Genomic DNA, 21,482 nt, shown 5'->3' on the forward strand with positions numbered 1-21,482 from the left:
TACAGCAACATTTCTTCAACTTGAGCAATGATTTCGTGTTGTGGGCTTGCCTGCAACGGGTTGCTTTCTATCGACATCGACACATTATCTAGAAAGATGACTTAGGAATCGACAGTACCTTGAAGTCTGCATGCATCAATGGCAGGTTTCTCGCCTTTGACGTCAGTTTACATCATTGACTTTCGATCAAAGGATTCCGTGAAGTGTTCGACATCAAAACATCTATTCACATTTCACGGGTTGTGCTTGGTACTTTGAGAACCATTGACATTACTGGTGGTCTCTCTCACGCTTGTTAACAGTTTACATCATCGACTGGTAATCAAGTGGTTTCTAACATGTTCGACATCAAATCATTTAATCACATGGCTAGAATCGTACCAATTCGGGAAGTAGAAGTGAAGACCCTGGATCTAATTTCTACCATCCAGGCTGCGAGGAGTTTTGTATTCATTATCTATGTAGACTAATCATAAACAGATGGCTGCGTCCATACTGTGTCTACAAAAGTCTATAAAAATGATGTACTGCAAGATCATTCCTGTATCAGAGTAGTTAGTCCATTAGTTAAAGTTTTGAATCTGAGTATGGGAATGCCTACCTCAGTGATGATATAATCTTATACATGTATTTTGTGTTGAAAATTGCAGGTTCCAACCAGGTCATCCACAAGACAATCCTTGAAATGATAAAGCGCTTCACCCTTCCTAGAATTACAAAACCCTAATCTATTCCAGGCTTCGCACTTTAGGGGGAAATCTGTTACACTAAAAAATGTCACCATGACTATTTACAGTTAGTATGGCTCAATCAACAGTCATGCTACCCTCTTAGGCAAGTCTTATGCCTCTGCTATCCATCTCAAACTCAAAAAGAGAGAAAGTCTTGTAAAAAATGTGTTTATCTCTGGGGACGCAGGTTCTCTCAAGCCTTACCTGCGGGGACGCTCACAATGTTCACAAAGGCTGCGTCCTTGGACACTTTGTATGTTAAGGGACAGGTGCGTCCTTCTGTAAAAGGCAAAATGCGCAAGTTTCATCTTAAAAAAGTTACTTGTGGTTACTTCTAGAACTTTCTAGAGGTCGGTTTGATGAAATGGATGCGCCTCCAGTTGGTTCATGTATCCCTATTAAGGAGGAACTTATCCCATCAATAAGGGAGCTATCCCACCCAAAGAGGGGGATTATCCCATTGATGGTGGACCTGAATAACCTCTTTACAGCACTATAAATAAAGGCATTGAGCCAGAAGGAGAGGAGGTTGAAGCTATACATTTTCTTTGGGTAAATGCTACAGGAATTAGGACTCCCATTTAGAACCTTGTGAGGAGAGATTGTCTTTGCTTGATTCTACTTGGAAGTGGGTGAGCTTTGTCAAAGTAGAGGAAAACCCTTGATGGACCCTGGGAGGAACTTGCACAACACCAAGGCCAGGTTGTAAGAGTTTCTTTGTTTCGTTACTAATACAAACTGGTTCATTTTTCTCAATAGCTTGTGTTAATGAGTTATTTCATGTGTTCCTTGGTCTGCATGTTGAATATATGTTTTATTATATGAGATGCAAGTGCTTGGTAATTGTTTGATTGTTTGTGGTTGCAGGAATTGATGTGAAGGAGGAGCTCATCCGGATCGGCAAGAGTCTTTAACCGGGTTCCGGGGATTAGTTATGAGCATAGTTCCTTGTCTTGTGTCAAGCTCATTAAAAAATGAATCAAGGTTTTTAGAGCATAGTTCCTTGTCTTGTGTCAAGCTCATTAAAAAATGAATCAAGGATTTTAGAGCATAGTTCCTTGTCTTGTGTCAAGCTCGTTAAAAAATGAATCAAGGTTTTTAGAGCATAGTTCCTTGTCTTGTGTCAAGCTCGTTAAAAAATGAATCAAGGTTTTTAGAGTAAAGTTTTTGTTAGGTAGATTGTAGAGAGTAGTTATGAGCAAAGTTCCTTGTCTTGTGTCAAGCTCGTTAAAAAATGAAACAACTCCCACAAGTCTTTCCAAGATCTTGAAAGTAAAGCTTCATTCCATCCACCTCATTGAATGCAATGAAGCTTGGGGGGCATGTACCTTGATTTGCATCATTATGCTGGGGGCATGTGAACTTATAACAAGCATAGTTTTTCGTTTCAAGCTTGCATAAACATGAAACTGAATCCGAGCATAGTTCTTTTCCTGTGTCAAGCTCGTTAAAAAATGAAACAAATCCTCCTCTACTTGAGTCGAGAGATTGACTAGATCTCGTAAATGTTAAGTTGTATATTTAGGTTAGTTGTTTCGGTGTTTTGCATAATTTTCTTACAGTTTTAGGTCAAAGTCTTTTAAATGATCTCGTCACTAAACCTTCATTTCATCCAAATGGTTGAATGAAATGAAGCTAGGGGGGCATGCACTCTAGCAGATATGCTTAGGGGGCATCAAGCACAGTTTTATCTCTGTTTCAAGCTTGTGTAAAAATGAAACTAATTTGAAGCATAGTTTTTATCTGTTTCAAGCTTTTGTAAAAATGAAACCTATCTCGAGTCGATTTCAGTTATTTTCAAGACTCGTTAAACTCATGAAAATCTCGAGATTATTTTGCTATCTTTCCTTCTCGTAAAACAAATGAAAATGCCGAGTTCTTTCCGTCTTTTCCTGCTCGTAAATTAAATTGAAAGTCGGCCATATGAGTACATTTTTATCATTTTTTCGAACTCGTTAAAACTTACGAAAAAGTGAAAACCATGAGTACATTTTTATCCCTTTTTCGAACTCGTTAAAACTTACGAAAAAGTGAAACCTTGGAGTTCTCTTTTAAGCCCTTTTCAGACTCCTAAAACATGAAAAGATTGCCGAGCGTTTCTTTTACACTCGTTAAAACGGAATTAAAAGACGGTCCCCTTATAGCTCTTTTCTGACCGTAAAATCAGGAAAAGATTGCCGGGTTTTTGTCGTTTCAAACTCGATACGGAAATAAAACGACGTGTCCTTGATCGCTTTTTACTTTTCAGGTCAGAGACACTAATCATGAAAGTACTCCTTGGTCGCAAGATCAAGCGGTTCCCCCAGGTATTATTTTATACTTTTTCGGGCTTGAGGGACACAAATGTACGAAAAAGTTCAACGTGGAGTCTCCTTTAGTTTTTTCAGACTCTCTAAAATTGAAAAATGTCGAGTTTCTCCTATACTGGGCTCGTTAAACTTTTACAGTAGAGGACCTGTTCAATTACAAACAGGAACGAACCACTCCTTCCTAGGGTTCGAATTTAAACTAGGTTGGACTCGTCCGAAGGATGAGCTTATAATCAAGCATATGTTATCCTCCTCAAGCTTGTTAAAAATAAAGAGGTACTTGCCAGAAATGGTGGGGGAAAAGAGAGAAGAATGAACCTGTTTGTTACCTTTTGTCTCAAAAGAAACTTTATTACCACTCTTGAACACGACACTTTTCATTCACCTGGGTTGGGAAATCTTTTACCTCACAGTTGATCAAACCACTTTGAAAGTCTTTAACCGGGTTCCGGGGATTAACTTTGAGTTATTCGTCACCAAGCCATCTGTCGTGTCGTTATGTGTTCAAGAGGTCTGCAAGCAAAACTTTCATCTGCAAAATACTTGTCATCCATTTGACCATCCCTGAGTCAGTCCTTACAGCAACATTTCTTCAACTTGAACAATGATTTCGTGTTGCGGGCTTGCCTGCAACGGGTCGCTTTCTATCGACATCAGCACATTATCTAGAAATATGACTTAGGAATCGACAGTACCTTGAAGTCTGCATGCATCAATGGCAGGTTTCTCGCCTTTGACGTCAGTTTACATCATTGACTTTCGATCAAAGCATTCCGTGAAGTGTTCGACATCAAAACATCTATTCACATTTCACGGGTTGTGCTTGGTACTTTGAGAACCATTGACATTACTGGTGGTCTCTCTCACGCTTGTTAACAGTTTACATCATCGACTGGTAATCAAGTGGTTTCTAACATGTTTGACATCAAATCATTTAATCACATGGCTAGAATCGTACCAATTCGGGAAGTAGAAGTGAAGACCCTGGATCTAGTTTCTACCATCCAGGCTGCGAGGAGTTTTGTATTCATTATCTATGTAGACTAATCATAAACAGATGGCTGCGTCCATACTGTGTCTACAAAAGTCTATAAAAATGATGTACTGCAAGATCATTCCTGTATCAGAGTAGTTAGTCCATTAGTTAAAGTTTTGAATCTGAGTATGGGAATGCCTACCTCAGTGATGATATAATCTTATACATGTATTTTGTGTTGAAAATTGCAGGTTCCAACCAGGTCATCCACAAGACAATCCTTGAAATGATAAAGCGCTTCACCCTTCCTAGAATTACAAAACCCTAATCTATTCCAGGCTTCGCACTTTAGGGGGCAATCTGTTACACTAAAAAATGCCACCATGACTATTTACAGTTAGTATGGCTCAATCAACAGTCATGCTACCCTCTTAGGCAAGTCTTATGCCTCTGCTATCCATCTCAAACTCAAAGAAGAGAGAAAGTCTTGTAAAAAATGTGTTTATCTCTGGGGACGCAGATTCTCTCAAGCCTTACCTGCGGGGACGCTCACAATGTTCACAAAGGCTGCGTCCTTGGACGCTCTGTATGTTAAGGGACAGGTGCGTCCTTCTGTAAAAGGCAAAATGCGCAAGTTTCATCTTAAAAAAGTTACTTGTGGTTACTTCTAGAACTTTCTAGAGGTCGGTTTGATGAAATGGATGGGCCTCCAGTTGGTTCATGTATCCCTATTAAGGAGGAACTTATCCCATCAATAAGGGAGCTATCCCACCCAAAGAGGGGGATTATCCCATTGATGGTGGACCTGAATAACCTCTTTACAGCACTATAAATAAAGGCATTGAGCCAGAAGGAGAAGAGGTTGAAGCTATACATTTTCTTTTGGTAAATGCTACAGGAATTAGGACTCCCATTTAGAACCTTGTGAGGATAGATTGTCTTTGCTTGATTCTACTTGGAAGTGGGTGAGCTTTGTCAAAGTAGAGGAAAACCCTTGATGGACCCTGGGAGGAACTTGCACAACACCAAGGCCAGGTTGTAAGAGTTTCTTTGTTTCGTTATTAATACAAACTGGTTCATTTTTCTCAATAGCTTGTGTTAATGAGTTATTTCATGTGTTCCTTGGTCTGCATGTTGAATATATGTTTTATTATATGAGATGCAAGTGCTTGGTAATTGTTTGATTGTTTGTGGTTGCAGGAATTGATGTGAAGGAGGAGCTTGTCCGGATCGGCAAGGACGGACTACAACAACAGCGTTTTGGAATAAGGTAAGCCTAAACACTTGTAGTTTTCATGTTTTAAAAGGTGTATTTAGAGAAAGATCGCTCCATTTTGTCTTGTTTGTCGCTAGAGAGTTTAGACTCCTAGGGAGGTCAGTTGTGTCCGCACAAACGACTTTTTCCGCCACGACAATCTTTCCACAAGAGCCTTCACTATATCATCACTAGTGAACATCCCACATCTGATAAGCATCAACATATGTGAGTATCAACCTATCATCATAAGGTAAGAACTCATCATCATTATGTGTCTAGGTAAGCCATGTCTTCGAATATCCATGTCTTCAAATAGCTATGTCTTCATGTGACCTATGATAACACCATTCTCTTGGCCAACCAACAATATTTATCAATATGCAACTTAAGTAATCATCCATGTATCCAGCATACTGTATATCCATCAAAGAGATCGCAGTATGTATCTAGCAAACCATGAGCTCATGGTCATTTGTCAAGATTTCTTATATCATCAACAACAACAATCCTCAACCATGTGGGAGCCAAAAACTATAGGAATCCTACATCATATCTGCACCATATGAACTTTATGCATCCTTGGAGGCATGATGACAACAACATAAAAGAAATAAGCGGCTCATCATCAAATAATGAATTTGTGTATTCAAGTTTTGTGCTTCTGCTTGTCCTTATGAATATCACCATATAAGAAACATATATATATTGTATCCATCATCAAAAAGTCATTCATAAATCTGATCTGAATCAATACAAGTATCATTTGAGATTTCATCATGGGTAACTCATACATAGCAAGATGTATCATTTAAACACTTTAGCCACATAAGCATTATCATCATTGATTAGGTACCAAAGACTTCTAAACATAATGCGAACAATGCTTTATTAGAAGCATAGCATGTTCTCCCCTTGAACCTATTACACCTGTTCACTGTCAGATCTGATCATTGCATATATCAGTAAGAAGCATCAAGGCATCATCATCAACCAGATATACATCAAGTTATCAAAAGCTTGTGAGGATCAAAAATACTTCACATACTATAGTCATCTATCATTACGACATAAAATATAACTAATAATTGTCTAAATCATATCAAATCAGTGTTTCTGAGTCTGTCCCACTACATTTTTCTCAAACCACATATACGCCACATCACAGCTTCGAACTCGCGTATATACGCGACTTGTCTTCATGAAACTTGCGTATGAGATTTAGAAGATTGAAGTTTCATACTTTTGGCTTCCCCTGAGTCTGTCATGTCTGTACACTGTGCCATGCCACATTTTTCGGACTGTACTTCCTTCTTCTTCCATATCTTCAAGTGTGATGATGTTTTCTCCTTTTGGTATGGTGCCCAAAATTTTCTCCTGCATTCCTTTGCTATATGTCCAAACTTGTTACATGCATAACATATTACATGTTTCATATTTCTTCTATAGCAGTGAATGGCTTTCTGACCAAACATATTGCAATAAAAACAATATCCCTTAAAGTACCTGCAAGCTAATAATCTTTCTGTGTGATGGTCTTGAACCATTCTACTTCTGCATATTGCTGCAATATGTCCAAGATTATGACATATAAAACATTCAACATTATTCATTTGAGGAAATAACCGACTATCATTTCCATGGTTAGGAGTAAAATATTTTCTTTGAAGAATTTCTTTCCTTAGTTGTTGATGGGATTGACATCTCATCTCCTTGTTGAGCATTTTAGATTTTGCATTAGAGTTCCTTGCCTCACTTTGTGAGATAGATTCACCTTCAACAGATTCATGAAAACCAAGACCAGTTTTGATGGCAGGAGACCTTTGACTACTAAGAATATCATCCAAGATCTTATTACTATCTTGCAAACGTAAGAGCTTATCCTTTTCTTCTAATTTACCTTTTAGTATATTTACTTCAACCTGATATTGCTCTTCATTTTCAAGATACTGCTTCTTCATGATTTTTTCAGCTTTTCTTCCTTCTTCCATCTGTTGCCTTAATTCAAGAACTTTGTTTTCTTGTTTTTCAAGAGCTTGGAGTAGTTCTTCATTCTGCTTATTTGATTTTTCAAGATCTTATTTTAGTAAGAGGATCTTAGCTTCAAGACTTTCATAGTAACAATATCTTTTTTTGAGTTTCTTGATTGTTGCGTTCCTTTCATTTACTTCATTTCTTAATGATGTCACTTCATCCTGCAACTTTTGACATTGATCTTCTTTTTCCTTGAATTGCTTCCTTACTTTGTTTCCTTCCTCTAGTTGAGCCTTTAGTTTGGTAGCTTCTTCTTTGAAGGCACATTCCCTTTTGTCCAATAGATCTTGTTGATCTCTAATTTTGTCCGTAAGCCTTTTAAATTATGCCTCTATTTGATATCTTTTTTCCTCATGCATAAGAGAAAATTCAGTTGTTTCGCTATCACTTTCATCATCTTCAAATGGATGGAGAAATGTATCACTAGAGGATAACAAATTCATACCTGATAGTTCTTTTGCTTGTTCATCTTCATTCTGAGGTGATTCTGAATCTGAAGAGTTTCTTCCACATAATCCCCAATTGACTCTCCCACTGTCATAGTTCCTTTGAGATGTCTTCTTCTTCTGAGGCACTTTATATTTTAGCTTCATTCCCATTGTTCTACAGATCTCCTTCAAGCAATCAAACTTCTACCAAAGGACCTGTTCAGATACCAATTGTTGGAAATAATACTGAGAGGGGGGGTGAATCAATATTAGTCAAGTCAATAATATTTTTCTTTTCATACTCAAATGTATATACGCTACTTCCATGTGGGCAACCCGTGTGTACACACAACTATGTTTAAGGAAATAAGCATATATCCAGCAAACTAATGATTCAGTTAATTCATCATATGTCGATCTTTAGTCTGTGCATCAACTTTATTAAACATTAAACAGTGACCATATGCAGTTAATAACAGAGTGAACCATCACACATAAGCAACACACATGAACACCAAGATTTAAGGTGGAAACCCAATGTGGGTGAAAAACACATGCTGTTGTTGTCTCTGTCTTCTTTTAATAATAAGAAAATTTGTTTACAACATTGTACTGGTGCAGACTCATACCAGTACGCAGGCTTCTATCTACAGAAGGTTACTACCTTCTCTCATTCTCCAGCTTCTACTGGAAGGGAGCTACAACCCCCTAGCTCTTGTACTAGCCGATATGTTTACTAGCACGTAGGCGCCGACCTACAGAAGGCTACAACCTTCTTTCTTCCTCCAGGGACCACGTTTCATAAATTTTCATACTGGATACTCCTGGAACACAACACCATAATCTAAAGGCCATGTTTCATCCAATTTTCATACTGGACCCATCAACAACATTGAAGCTCAAAATCAATCACCATTGTAATACAACCATCAAATACATCTGCATCAACTAATCACTGAAACTCAATCCTCACTTTCTGAATCAACCACAGCTGAATCAATCAATCCATGAATCTCTAACACAACTGAATCAAACATTCATTCATACTTTAATCAACTTCAACAAATCAACTGGAACAGAGAGATCACTATAACCAGTACACAGATTTGTACCCAGAACACTGCATCATCATTCAGAACCTGTTGTAACCTCAAAACCATACATTAGAGTGTATACACAACTTGGAAGAGTCGAACCAGCGTGTATACACAACTTCATCAAAGCGAACCAGCGTATAGATCTGCAAATACTTACTTATAACTTCGTTGCACTTCCCGACTTCAGACATACCCAGATCATCACATATAAAGGATAATACATGTGTTAGCAACCAGATCTAGCCCATCAGATCACATAATGATAAGTCATTATGATCCTGATCCATCAACCATCATCACTAAAGAAAATCACTATCAATCTGAACACTATTACTAGAATGCAGTCACCAGAACATAAAGCAAAACCCAGAACTCTGCATCAACAACAAGAATCAATTGGAACTTCAAACATCATAGTTCACAAGGTATACGCTACTTCGATGTGTTGAACCTGCGTGTATACATGCTTTTACCAAATTCAACCAGCGTATACACTTGTAAATATCCATTCATAATTTTGCAACTATTCCAAACTTCAGTTATACCCAAATCATAATATTTACAGAACAACACATGCATCAGTATACAAATCTAGAAAAAACATGATCAAACCATATAAAGATAATTCATTCCAAACCTTAAGATCCCAATCCATCATTAGATCTTGTACTCCATCAACCGCTAAAGTTCCTCCTTGGCTCAGATCAAGCAGAGCATCATAAACCCATAACCTGCATACTGGATCTCATACTTCATCAAATATTCAATGCTTGTCCATTTTGGCCTAATGTTCTTCTCCTCCTTATATAGTTTTAGGCCTTTCTCAATACCATGGACCAAAATCACTTAGGACCAATACCGTGGACCAAATACCTAGGGTCAATACCACGAACCAAATACCTTGGGCCAATACCATGGATCACAATACCATGGACCAAATACCTCGGACCAGAACTTAGTTTTCTAAGATATACACGCTTTTCCTTCTGTGAAAGTGCTTGTGTACGTTATACGCTCCTTTTGTTCTGTTAACCTGCATGTATACATAGCTTGGTCAAGGTGAACCTATGTATACCTTTCTTTCTTCATTCTTTGTAGTCTGAAATGTAATTCTTAGCTGTTGTCATGGTGTACTATGATTTTTCATCTGAGTGAGTTACCTTCTGAAATGATTCCTTGAAACTGCCCTACATTTCATCACATCTGTAAACATCACTGTCATGTATTCTGTCACATCTAATATCTCTTCTGTAGATTCATCTAGTTACCATATACAAGTGAGTTGTTTTGCTACAAGTGGGTTGCCATCAAGTACAAAACATGCATCATAATGCCAACATTTTTTTCAGAAGAAAAAAGCAGTGTATTCATTCATAGATTTAATGCATTACATCTATTTGAGAACCAGTGGATTCATGGATCATGTATGTCATTAAGAGCATATTTAGTAAGGTCAGCCTATGAGAAGTTCAAAAACTCATGTATGTCATTAAGAGCATATTTAGTAAGGTCAGCCTATGAGAAGTTCAAAAACTAAGACAAATACAGGATGCTTCTACATAATGGCCCATTGGAACAGACCTGTATCATTCACTATACAGATTCAAAAATATAAGAGGTGATCATGTATACTAGACAGCAAAATATACATGTAGATTATCCGAGTAATGGCATCTCCCCAGCATCACGCCAGGTTTCCTCCATTTTGATTTTCAAATGGAAACCATCCAGCGCCTCTCGTAAGCCCAACTTGGATAATCTGTCTACCTCCATATTGAGATTTCTACATATGTTATGTATGGAGGATTGTTTTAGGGGGCACCATAATGTTTTGATCTGTTTTAGCCAGCCCTGTAGAGAGGACTTGTGGATAGCGGCTTTTTCTCCCACATAATCAATAACTACCTTTGAGTCTCCAAAAACATGTATAGTTTGTGGATAGTGGTTTTTTCTCCCACATAATCAATAACTACCTTTGAGTCTCCAAAAACATGTATAGTTTGTATGTCCACGAAATGAGTGAACCACAGTAGACCCCATAGTACCATTACCTCTACCTTAGTGTTGGTGCCCAGTCATGCCCCCCAATGGACATGGTATGACAGCTCTGGATGAATGTATAAGATGAAGCCACATCCACAAATGCGATCTTGTGATGCACCATCAAAATAGCCCACCAATTTTAGGATTTTTGAGTAGTCGGGGAAGCTTTTGTGTGGATACACCCTGTAGAGCAGCCTCGATCTTGTTCGAGATTTTCTTCAGCACATATGTCCCCTGTTGTGGCTATTGAATATGATGTTGTTCCTCCACTTCCATATCTCCCATATGAAAATAGCTGGGATGAGGCGTCATAAGCCATGTTGGTTGCTCCACCATTTCAGCCAGTTTTCAATGTCACCAAAATGCAGTACCGAGAAAACAATAGTGTTTTCCAGATATTGCCAGAGTATTGAGACCTCAGAACATGTTATGAAAAGGTGTAAATTATCTTCTCATGCCCGCCCGCATAGAACACAGTATAGAAGGCCAAACCAATTTCGCTTCTTAAGATTTTCCAAAGTCAAATTTTTATTCTTCCATACAAACTAGAGAAAAATGGAGATTTTAATGGGGAGGTGAAGACTCCAAAATTTAACAAACCAACCATCCCTGTTGATTTGTTTGCAAATAGCAGAGTCTATTGTAAGTATCCGCAAACTTGATATTATCTTCTTTCATTTTACCTTCTTAGGCAACCTTGATATTATCTTCTTTCATTTTACCTTCCCAATCAATCACGTTCCTCTTCTCTGTAGATTCCGGATAGTCTCATATGAATACAAAGGTTATCCCAGTCTGCCGCGACTGCACCATGTAGATTCAGATCGAATGATTGTTTCCATACTTGGCAATGATTTACCCACCCAGGCACCAATGAGTTGGTGACAAAAGAAAATACCTTGATAATTTAGGCACTGAATGAGAAGATCTGGGAAAAGGTCTATATCCACCGGTCCTCAAATGTGGTCGGGGTCAATAATAATGTGATGTCCTGTGCCAAGTCGCCATGTAAGCATCCTTAGAAATGTATTCCCGATCTTTGTGAAACTACGACATATTGCTGAGCCCGATGTCTGTCCAATACGGCCCAAGCGCATCCATACTTTGAAATCAATGTCTTTGTAAGTTCTCTGGATATGGAGTTTTTGAGAAAATCACTACCCGATGGAAATTAAATTGCTCCTCATTCAATTCTTGGTAGGTTCTCTGGATATGGAGTTTTTGAGAAAATCATTACCCGTTGGAAATTAAATTCTCCACGTACGATAAACGAACGAACAGCAGGAAACGGAAGCACTTGGGTGTTAAATTATGTATGCAAGCTTTCGGAATAATGGTAAAACTTTTAAAAGTACCTTTATTTATCGTACTTACGCTCAGAGAAAGCCTGATCTTGGATGGTTGAAGTAGAAATGCATTGACCTTGAGCGATGGAATTTATGACCTGAACGCACGCACTATGCAATTACAGTGAATTGAAGTGAAAGGAAATGGGTGGATAAAACTCAGTCGAATCTACGGAAAACAACAAAAACTCTTGAGCATGCCTAATTAAAGCGAGGACAACTTCAACTATTCACCTGTAATTACGGCTTTCTCAAAGACTGCTTTGATGACAGAGACCTTGACGATCCACATTGTTTTATATATATTATTGAAAATGAGCTACTTTTTCTATATTGGTATTAGGTTGGAGTAATTTTGAATTTTTATTAAATAAATGGAAAAAATTTATGTTAAAGAATATTCTTCTCCGAAATAAAATAAAAAATATTTCAATGATTTTTCAATTTCATATTAAAAAATTACAAATTAAACTTAAATATTAACTATTTGACGAATTATTAATCCAAGGTACTCCAATGTCTTCTTCCACTTCCATTTTTCCACCAGTTCATCCATTAAAATAATATTTTTTTAATAATAAAATATTTCTCCTTAATAAATTTAATCCGTGCCCCTACGTCTGCTGGTTCCATTCTTCCACCTGTTAGATCAACTCATCCATTTGAAAAAATTCATGTCTGAAATGTACATTTCTATTTCTTTTTATGGTAAAAATTATCGTTTCGTATCCTCTCTAAGCTTATAATTCAAGACTTTAGCATCATATTAAGGTTGACAGCAAGTAAATATTATGGTCTGTTTATATTTATCCCTTCCTTCATATGACTCTTTGCTGTCGATGTCAGCGTGCAATATCATGTGAGAAAAAAAAGGTTGCCACTATTTCCTGTCGATGTCAGCGTGCAATATCATGTGGGAAAAAAAAGGTTGCCACTATTTCTTTTAGTATTGTGATCTTTCCCTTATCAAGAATGTGTCTTTCTTCTATTTTTATAGTGTTTATTTAATATAAATGTTTAATTTTATTAATATTTAATATAATGTTATATTATTATTTATATAATGAGTTGATTGGAGTGTTTATTTAATATAAATGTTTAATTTTATTAATATTTAATATAATGTTATATTATTATTTATATAATGAGTTGATTGGAGTGTAATTTTTTGGAAAAAATTTTGGTGGTTTTTTCCGGTCTATTTTTTCTAAAATCCGGTAGGAATTTATTGAAATCACAAGTTTGATGGGTAAACCCTACACAATCCAAGTGTCCTAAGGATTTTTCAGGGCGCTGGTCTATTTTTTCTAAAATCCTGTAGGAATTTATTGAAATCACAAGTTTGATGGGTGTTTACCTTACACAATCCAAGTGTCCTAGGGGTTTTTCCGGGTGTTAAATCCATATATACAGTCAAAAAACGAGTTTAAATAACACAAATGTAAGACACATAAACTAATGTAATGATATAAATTAAGCATTAATCTATAATAAACATCATAGACTTCAACCTACATTCATCATGCTAAATAAAATAAAATAAAAATCATAAAAATTAACTAAATTATTTCTTTATTTAATATTTTTATTAGTAGTAATAGAAAAGATAATATATAACTTAAAGATATAGACATTTATAAAAAAACATGTGACAAGTTTTTTAAATATGGAGATACACTTCACTTTTCCTTGGAAATTCTCAATATATTAATATATTACTAGGATTTGTTACAATAACATGGGTCAATATCTGACCATATCAATACTACATGCCCAAAAAGCCATATCTCATTTCATATCACACTAGTTCATATATCAATACTACCTGCGCAAAAAGCCATATCTCATTTCATATCACACTAGTTCATATGATGTATTTTTAATTAATGAATTCAATTAAAAGGGTAAGAAAGACATAACTGTTTTCAAAATAAATCTTAGCCTTTTATGTATATATATTACCAAGAATATTCTAAAATATTCTTTAGATATTAAATCCCTATAATTCACCTAATAATTATTAATGATTAAATTAAAATTTTAGAAGTTCTATTCCAAAATAGACATGTCTATAAACATAATTAAAATCTTGTAAAAAACAAATTCACATATATAATTATCAATTATAATTAGATATTATTATTATTATTAATTCATTAATTCATGAGAATTTTCAGAAACAATCACATAGAGAGTATTTGGCTGACGCGTTTCAAACCAAACACTGGTCTGAATATGTTACATACCTACTGAATGTAAGTTGGTATGAACATGTCACATACCTACTCAGCAAAAAAATATTTTTTACCACATGAATAACGTTTAATTTAACTTTTATTAAACATACAAGATGAACTTGTTAGTGCATACATGAACACGGTTCCAACCATAAGATTTCATCTTTTTTTATATACATTAGGTATTGTACACATATTAAAGTATACCATCCTTCATTGCCCACACACTATGTGATAACACATAATCAACCTCACCTATCATTTACCCCCACCCTAGTTACTATCGCAGGTTGGGATTGGAAAACTTCTAGAGCATATGTACTAACCCTCCACCTGGGTGTCCTTACCTTGAGATTTGGATCAAATCTATGGTCCTGCATTGATCCCGTGCAATGGACGGAGGCGATCTGATGGAGGGGGCTTTTGGTAACCACCCAACTCACTGGCTCTAGTCTCGTCTTATTCGCTTTGTTCACCAAAGGGTTTTGGAGTTACCTAGCGCAGGGTTTCAGTCAGTTTTCCAAGAAAATCCACTCGTTAACTATGTGCCTTCTCCTTTTTTTTGTGACTACAATAAGATGAGCTTGCCTAAGTTTACAGACCTTCCTGACGTTTCTGGCAGAGCTTTATTTTTTTCTTTTTCCTACAATTTCTTAACTAACTGTTGCTCATTGCTCAACAATGAAATGACCGACGAGGGTATGCTGCAGAGGATGTTCGCTGGCGAATGGAGTTTTCTACCTGTCAACAATTTCCTTATTTTCATAGTGTTTTCATCATCTATGGCTTACATTGCTCAGTGGGTGCCCTACTTCACAGAGTCAAGTGTCTCTGTTGTTTTTCTTTCATAAATCAAAAGGCATTTATGTAGTTATTTATCAGTTAATCTTTCAGTTTCTTAATCTCGTGGCATTCTTTCTCATTTCCGCTTCTAGGTACTTGACCTTCTATTGTCTTTCCTTAGCAATGACTATTGTCTTTCCTTAGCAATGACACAATGGTTCTAGCACCCTATTCGTTGAACTGATCTTCAAGTATTGTTGGTTACTCTTAGAGGGTTCCACCGGTGTAATGTTAAATGTTGCAGTGAAAAAATAGGAGGGTTCAGGTTTTAACCTGTAGCAATCGTTGTTCGCATTATAGTTACAACGAATCCATTAGCGGACATGTCAGTTTTGTTTCAACTTTCCATTTATGGTTAACAGAACTTGTTTCAATTAAATTATTTGCTCTCGATACAAATGGCAAGTATGTCTGTTAAATTATATGTTTTGGTTTTTAATCCGCTCCTAGTTAATAACGTTCATTGGTACATTTTGGATTACTGTATAAATTATGTGAATGCTGGTACCAAATTTGGGGTTTATATACGTTAAGTTAACTGTGTAATTTATTCAAATTCCTGTATAAACTGGGGGTGTTATCATAACAGAGCCATTGTAATTACTGTTGTATTTTGAGTTGAATACAGTACTTTGGAACTGGAGATTTAGTATTCTTGTTGTTATTTTTCTCGTGTTTTCTACATTTGACAAATGAATATGCTACTTTTTTTATTTTAACTCAAGTGTTTATATGTGGTAGAACATTAGACTCTGTCATTTCTAGTTACGCCTTGATAGAAGGACTATTGCGGTTGTCCCATAGTTAATATGTTACTCAGGGAAGCTGAGGGATAAACACCACTTCCGGATAGCTGAAGATAGTTTCAATTATTTAGATATGTTTGTATTTCCATAATTCTGCTTATAAACCCTCATAGTTATTCTACTAAGATATTTTACATTGGTCACACTAAAATTTAATAACTCATAACTAGCCTACTATTGGCTCTATTGGCTCCAATCTGATTTATTTATTCCATGAAACAGTTTACCCCTGGAACCCAGTTTTCACTATAATATTTCTTTTCAATTATTCTTTCATTTCAGTTATTCACACAAAATTAGAACATTGTATGCATTTTCAAGCAATAGGTTATCTAGCCTTTTCTTTTCTCGTATCTGTTAAATGTGTTTATTTAATAACCTACAACAATACTCAAAATATAATACTTTATAGTATTAAGAAAAGAAAGCATAACTAATAGTTTCTTTATTTATATTCACATATCCAGAATCACTCAGAATTTCACAAATACTTATTTTTTCTTCCTCGTGAACGTGTAAATCACCAGGATGAGAAATGGTTCCATTGCACCTCTCCCTCGATTTAACTTCCCTAGGCAACTTCTCAGGACAAGCCTTTCTAAACTTCCTTCCAAGTTATCTAGTCTCTACTAGACTTAGCAAGGAATCACTTGTCTAAGCCACAACTCCAAACAGACTCTACTGACCAACCATATTTTTTAGTCTTTCCTTCCTCTGCACTTTCTCTTTTCCTCCCTTGCCTCAGGTTCCTCATACCCTTTTGGCTCCTTTTTTGTAAGTTTTTATTTCCAAGAAGGAATTTGGGTAGGTCACTACCTTACCCACAACTGTCCAACTACCTGGGGTATGCTTACTCTAGCATTGCTCCTCAACCATAGTTCACAAAATAAAATGTTATATTATGAAAAAAATCAAAACATATATATATCCTTGTCTTAGCCATGTCGCTAGGAACTTTCGAGACCATTTATTTAACTACAGTAACTAATAAATCACATCCCACAATTACTAGGGGTCATCACATCTTCTCCCCCTCGATTGGAACACCATCCCCGGTGTTCGCTTTCCTCGGAATAGGTCTGGGTAAGCTTCTTGCGTGACTTGTTCATCCTCCTAGGTGGCCTCTTCAGGGTTAAAGTGTTGCCATTGCACCTTAACCTGGGGGATAACTGATCTTCGCAATACGGTTTCTCTCTGATTGAGAATACACAAGGGTTCGACCATGAATTCCCCATCTGGTTCAACCTGCATTCAATACATTCATAATCGGGTCTATAATTATAAGACTAACAAAAAAAATGAGAGAGAAAATCTTATATTTATTTTATTACACTACTTGAACATCTTGCCATTGAATTATGTCGCTAGGATCATGTATGTATTTTTAAGTAAGGAGACATGGAATACGTTATGAACACAAATATGACTGGGTAAAGCTAGCTGATAAGCTACTGGACCAATTTGTGCAATTATCTAGAAAGGACCACAAAATCGTGGGGCTAGTTTAGAACATCCACTGCATCTTAAGGTGCTTCGCTTGGGCTTGACCCTTAAGTACACATTATCTCCCACCTGGAACTCTCGATATGATCTTCGTTGATCAGCGTAATTCTTCTGTCGATCTTGAGCATCCTTTAAATTAGTCAATACCTTTTTCACTGTAGTTTCCATGTCTTTAAGCATATCTGGCCCCAACATAAACTTATCCTCTAAGTTGTTCCAATTGAATGATACCCAACACTTTATTCCATACAGTACTTCAAATGGACTCATTTTCAATGATGCATGATAAGCATTATTGTACGCAAACTTTACCAAATGTATGTATTCTTCCCATTTTGTGGGTTGTTGCATTACATACATTCTAAGCATGTCCTCCAACACATGATTTACGCGTTCAATCTGTCCATCCATTTGCGAATGATCGACAATACCAAACTGTCCCTGAGTGCCTAGGCCAGTGAACAATGCCTTCCAAATCACGGAGGTGAACTTTACATCTCGGTCTGAGATAACCATCTTAGGAATTCCATGCAACTTGAAAATTTCTCTCATGAAAATGTCAGCTATTTGCATAGTTTTATAAGTGGACTGGATTGGAATAAAATGAGCAATTTATCCACCACTACCATTATAGAATCATTCTACTTCTTTGATTTTGGTAGTCCAATGATAAAGTCCACGGTCACAATTTCCCATTTCCATTCAGGGATGGGTAAAGGATGGAGCAAGCCAACTGGATGCAAATGCTCAACTTTCACATGTTGGCATTCCAAGCATTGTGCCAAATATTGGGTTGTTTCTGATTTCATACCCAACCAAAAATAATATTTTCTTAATGCAGTAATTAATTTTTGATAGCCCGGGTGTGCAACATATGGATTTATGTGATATTCATCTAAAATGAATCGTTTAACAATTTGTTGATTTGGTATGTAAATGCAATTTCCATACAACAACATGTCTTCACTATTAACATAATATCCTAAATTTCTTTCAGAAATATTTTCATGTTTTGCTTGCTGCCATAAAAATTGGTATTATGGGTCTTTCAAGGCAGCCTCTTTTATCTGATTTGAAAATTCAAATTTAATCTGGCTAAAGGAAATCTCATAGATACAATTCAGTCTTCGACTTAAAGCATCAGCGACCCGGTTCTCCTTTCCCTTTAAATGCTTAATTTCAAAATCAAATTTGCTTAGGAATGCGGTCTATCACACATGTCGAGCATTTGAGTTTGGTTGATGGAAAAATTGTAACAACCCTCCCTTGTGTGTAAACCTATTATAACCTAAGCTGAGAAAAGCTAGGTGTGATATGTAATATTGAAAACAAATATATTATTGAATAAATTAATAAATAAATCACTTGGAAAAGCGAGACACCAAGAGATGAGATTCTTGCCAAATCCCATTGAGGAATGGGATAGGGATAAATATTTCATGATAAGCTTCTAGATGTGATTCTAGATAAGCTTGGATGGATTGGAGATAGATATCCATCAAGAAAAAAACATAAAATATTTGCGGGAGATAAAGGCAAGCTTTTATGAGGAAAAGCCTCATGGGAGATAAAGGCGAGCTTTTTCATAAAATGACCTAGGCAAATGGAAAAATCCATAAAAGCAAGATGCCACTAATGGAAACTATATCATGAAAGAGGGTATTAAATACCCATTGCATAGATCAATTGGAGGCAGTTGATCCATGGCAAGAACCTCAGCTCGGGGGGGAATCAAAGGTGATTCATGGTTGGGTGGTGGTGCTCTGCTCTCCAAGTGATGTTTTAGTTGGCTTCATATGCATGGAATGTTTTGTATGTTGGTTTCTCACCCTTATGTTTATTTCTTTATTTTGAAGTGATTAAATCATGTAGCTCAGTTGTATAGATGATGTGTTATCTGTATGGAAATAATTGCAGTCTTATGTATGTGACACTTAAAGTATTTGAGTAGTGGTGGAATCATAGTAATTAGTTGTTAATACTTGTGTCAAAGAGTTATATTACTCATGATCGACTCGTTATTATATATGAGTAAATTTATTTTGTGTTGGGGGCTTTTATAAGATAATTTGATAGAGGAATGAAATATGTGAAATATGTGGGTTGATGCAATAATGTATATGTTGTTACTCTTTTAACTTATGTGTCTCCTTGAAGGTGGACTCTATGCTGGAGGTATTAAATATATACATTTGCTTAGCTTAAGGTTAGAATTGTCTATGCTTCATATTATGCATTATGGAATAATTGCATCTACTGTGGGCTTGATGTGCATGACAGTATTCCTTTGACTAAGCTTAAGGAGTTGGAAAATGATGACTACATTGTGTTGATGTTAATGATTTTCATAATGTCTCCATGAAGTCATTAATCTGAAATGGTCATATAATAGTGTTAAGATAGTTATTGAATCTAACATCAGGTGGTAACTCTGGTGCATGTGGGACACTTAGGGGATCATGCTTCTAATTTCATAAGTAGATGAATTTCTTCCGATGAGGGTAGTCTAGTTAGTTATGCATGTTGAACCAAGGGTTGGTCAGAATACCTTGATTATGCTTAATTATAATAATGATGCATGGCCAAGCTAGCCATAGTAGACATAAGATAATACTCCATTAATGTCGGTGTGGATTAATCAGAAGATTCTATAGGTTGCATGCCATGATTAGTCCTTCATACTTAATGATTGTTCTGATATATAAGTTGTTTAAATGAATCTAAGGGTTCCCATCATAGATCTGGTAAAGCATAAAAGAAGGATGTGGTATTATGAGATTGTATAACTGTTAAGAAATGAGTATAGTGACAGGAATAATACTTGTTCATGCCACGATAAAGATATTATGTAAGACAATGGTCAAATCTTACTTGTAAACAAAGAAAAATTTACAAGAATAGGAGCCTAATAAGTTATTTCTTTAGGTAGGCTCAGGAGGTACATTACAAAAAGTTTATGAGGCTGCTATGATCTGTCATGAGAACAATTTTTTTTTCCCAATGAATAGTGTCACCACATTTTTAGCGCATGAACTATTGCGGTGAGATCTAAGTCATAAGCTGAATAACATTGTTCATGGTCCTTTAATTTTCATGACTCATATTCCACCACTCGACCCTCATGCATGATTACACCCCAAATTCTCTTTTGGCATGCATCGGTAGACACCAAGAATTCGTTACTAGGATCAGTTATTCTTAGAACTGGTGCGGTGGTTATTAAGTGTATTAATTGTTCGAATCTTTGCTCGCACTCCTCAATCCAATTAATAAATTTTCCCTTTCTCCGCAATGAGGTAAGGGGGTAGGCTACCTGCAAGAATCCTTTTATAAAGTGGTGGTAGTACCCAACCAATCCTAGAAAGGATTGAATATCTACCACATTCTTGGAAATAGGCCATTCCATGATGGACTTGATTTTCTCTGGGTCTACTATTATGCCTTCTTGTGTGATGATGTTCCCTAGATACTGTATCTCCTCTTTATAAAATTTTCATTTACTGTGTTTCACATACAATTGGTGGTCTCTTAGAATCTATAATGTTTATGATGTTCTTCCAAACTTTTAGAGTAAATCAACATAACATCAATAAAAATTAATACAAATTTATCGAGATATGGATGAAACATTCCATCCATCAAACTCATGAATGTCTTTGGGCCATTGGTCAGTCCAAAGGGTGGAACTACAAATTCATAATTCCCATAACATGCACTAAATGCAATCTTGGCTATATCCTCTTCTTTTATCCTGATATGATGATACTCTGATCTGAGATCAATTTTCAAGAATACCTTAGTGCCCTTAACTTGATTGAACATGTTGTTAATTCTGGGCAATGGATAGTTATTTTTAACAATCAATTTATTTAGC

At 36.2% G+C, this 21,482-nt stretch overlaps 1 protein-coding gene and 1 long non-coding RNA gene across 2 annotated transcripts; one reads left to right on the forward strand and one right to left on the reverse strand.

Moving 5' to 3' along the window:
- Positions 1 to 14,932: 14,932 nt before the first annotated feature.
- LOC149179255 (uncharacterized) lies at positions 14,933 to 15,427 on the forward strand. The gene is made up of 2 exons (XR_016258909.1): positions 14,933 to 15,255; positions 15,392 to 15,427. It is a non-coding gene; the product is annotated as an uncharacterized LOC149179255 (long non-coding RNA).
- Positions 15,428 to 17,218: 1,791 nt separating this feature from the next.
- Positions 17,219 to 18,124, reverse strand: LOC149179256 (uncharacterized). The gene is made up of 3 exons (XM_089422404.1): positions 17,678 to 18,124; positions 17,513 to 17,578; positions 17,219 to 17,350 (listed from the first exon to the last, which is right to left on the reverse strand). Exons 1-3 carry the CDS (start codon positions 18,122 to 18,124, stop codon positions 17,219 to 17,221), a joined length of 645 nt encoding a protein of 214 aa, XP_089278530.1.
- Between the last annotated feature and the right edge of the window lie 3,358 nt (positions 18,125 to 21,482).

This window comes from Pinus tabuliformis, chromosome 4_1 (assembly GCF_031772625.1).
Source record: "Pinus tabuliformis cultivar Carrire ecotype Pingquan chromosome 4_1, CPIR1, whole genome shotgun sequence".
NCBI lineage: Eukaryota > Viridiplantae > Streptophyta > Pinopsida > Pinales > Pinaceae > Pinus > Pinus tabuliformis.

What these genes read in the sequence shown, in the direction of transcription:
- LOC149179256 (XM_089422404.1), bottom strand. Translation starts at nt 18,124, where the DNA reads ATGGTTATCTCAGACCGAGATGTAAAGTTCACCTCCGTGATTTGGAAG. An exon ending in GATCATATCGAGAGTTCCAG is followed by an intron (nt 17,579 to 17,677) that starts GTGGGAGATAAT and finishes GGTCCTTTCTAG; the next exon opens with ATAATTGCACAAATTGGTCC. An exon ending in GTCATATTTGTGTTCATAAC is followed by an intron (nt 17,351 to 17,512) that starts GTATTCCATGTC and finishes TATTGAATGCAG; the next exon opens with GTTGAACCAGATGGGGAATT.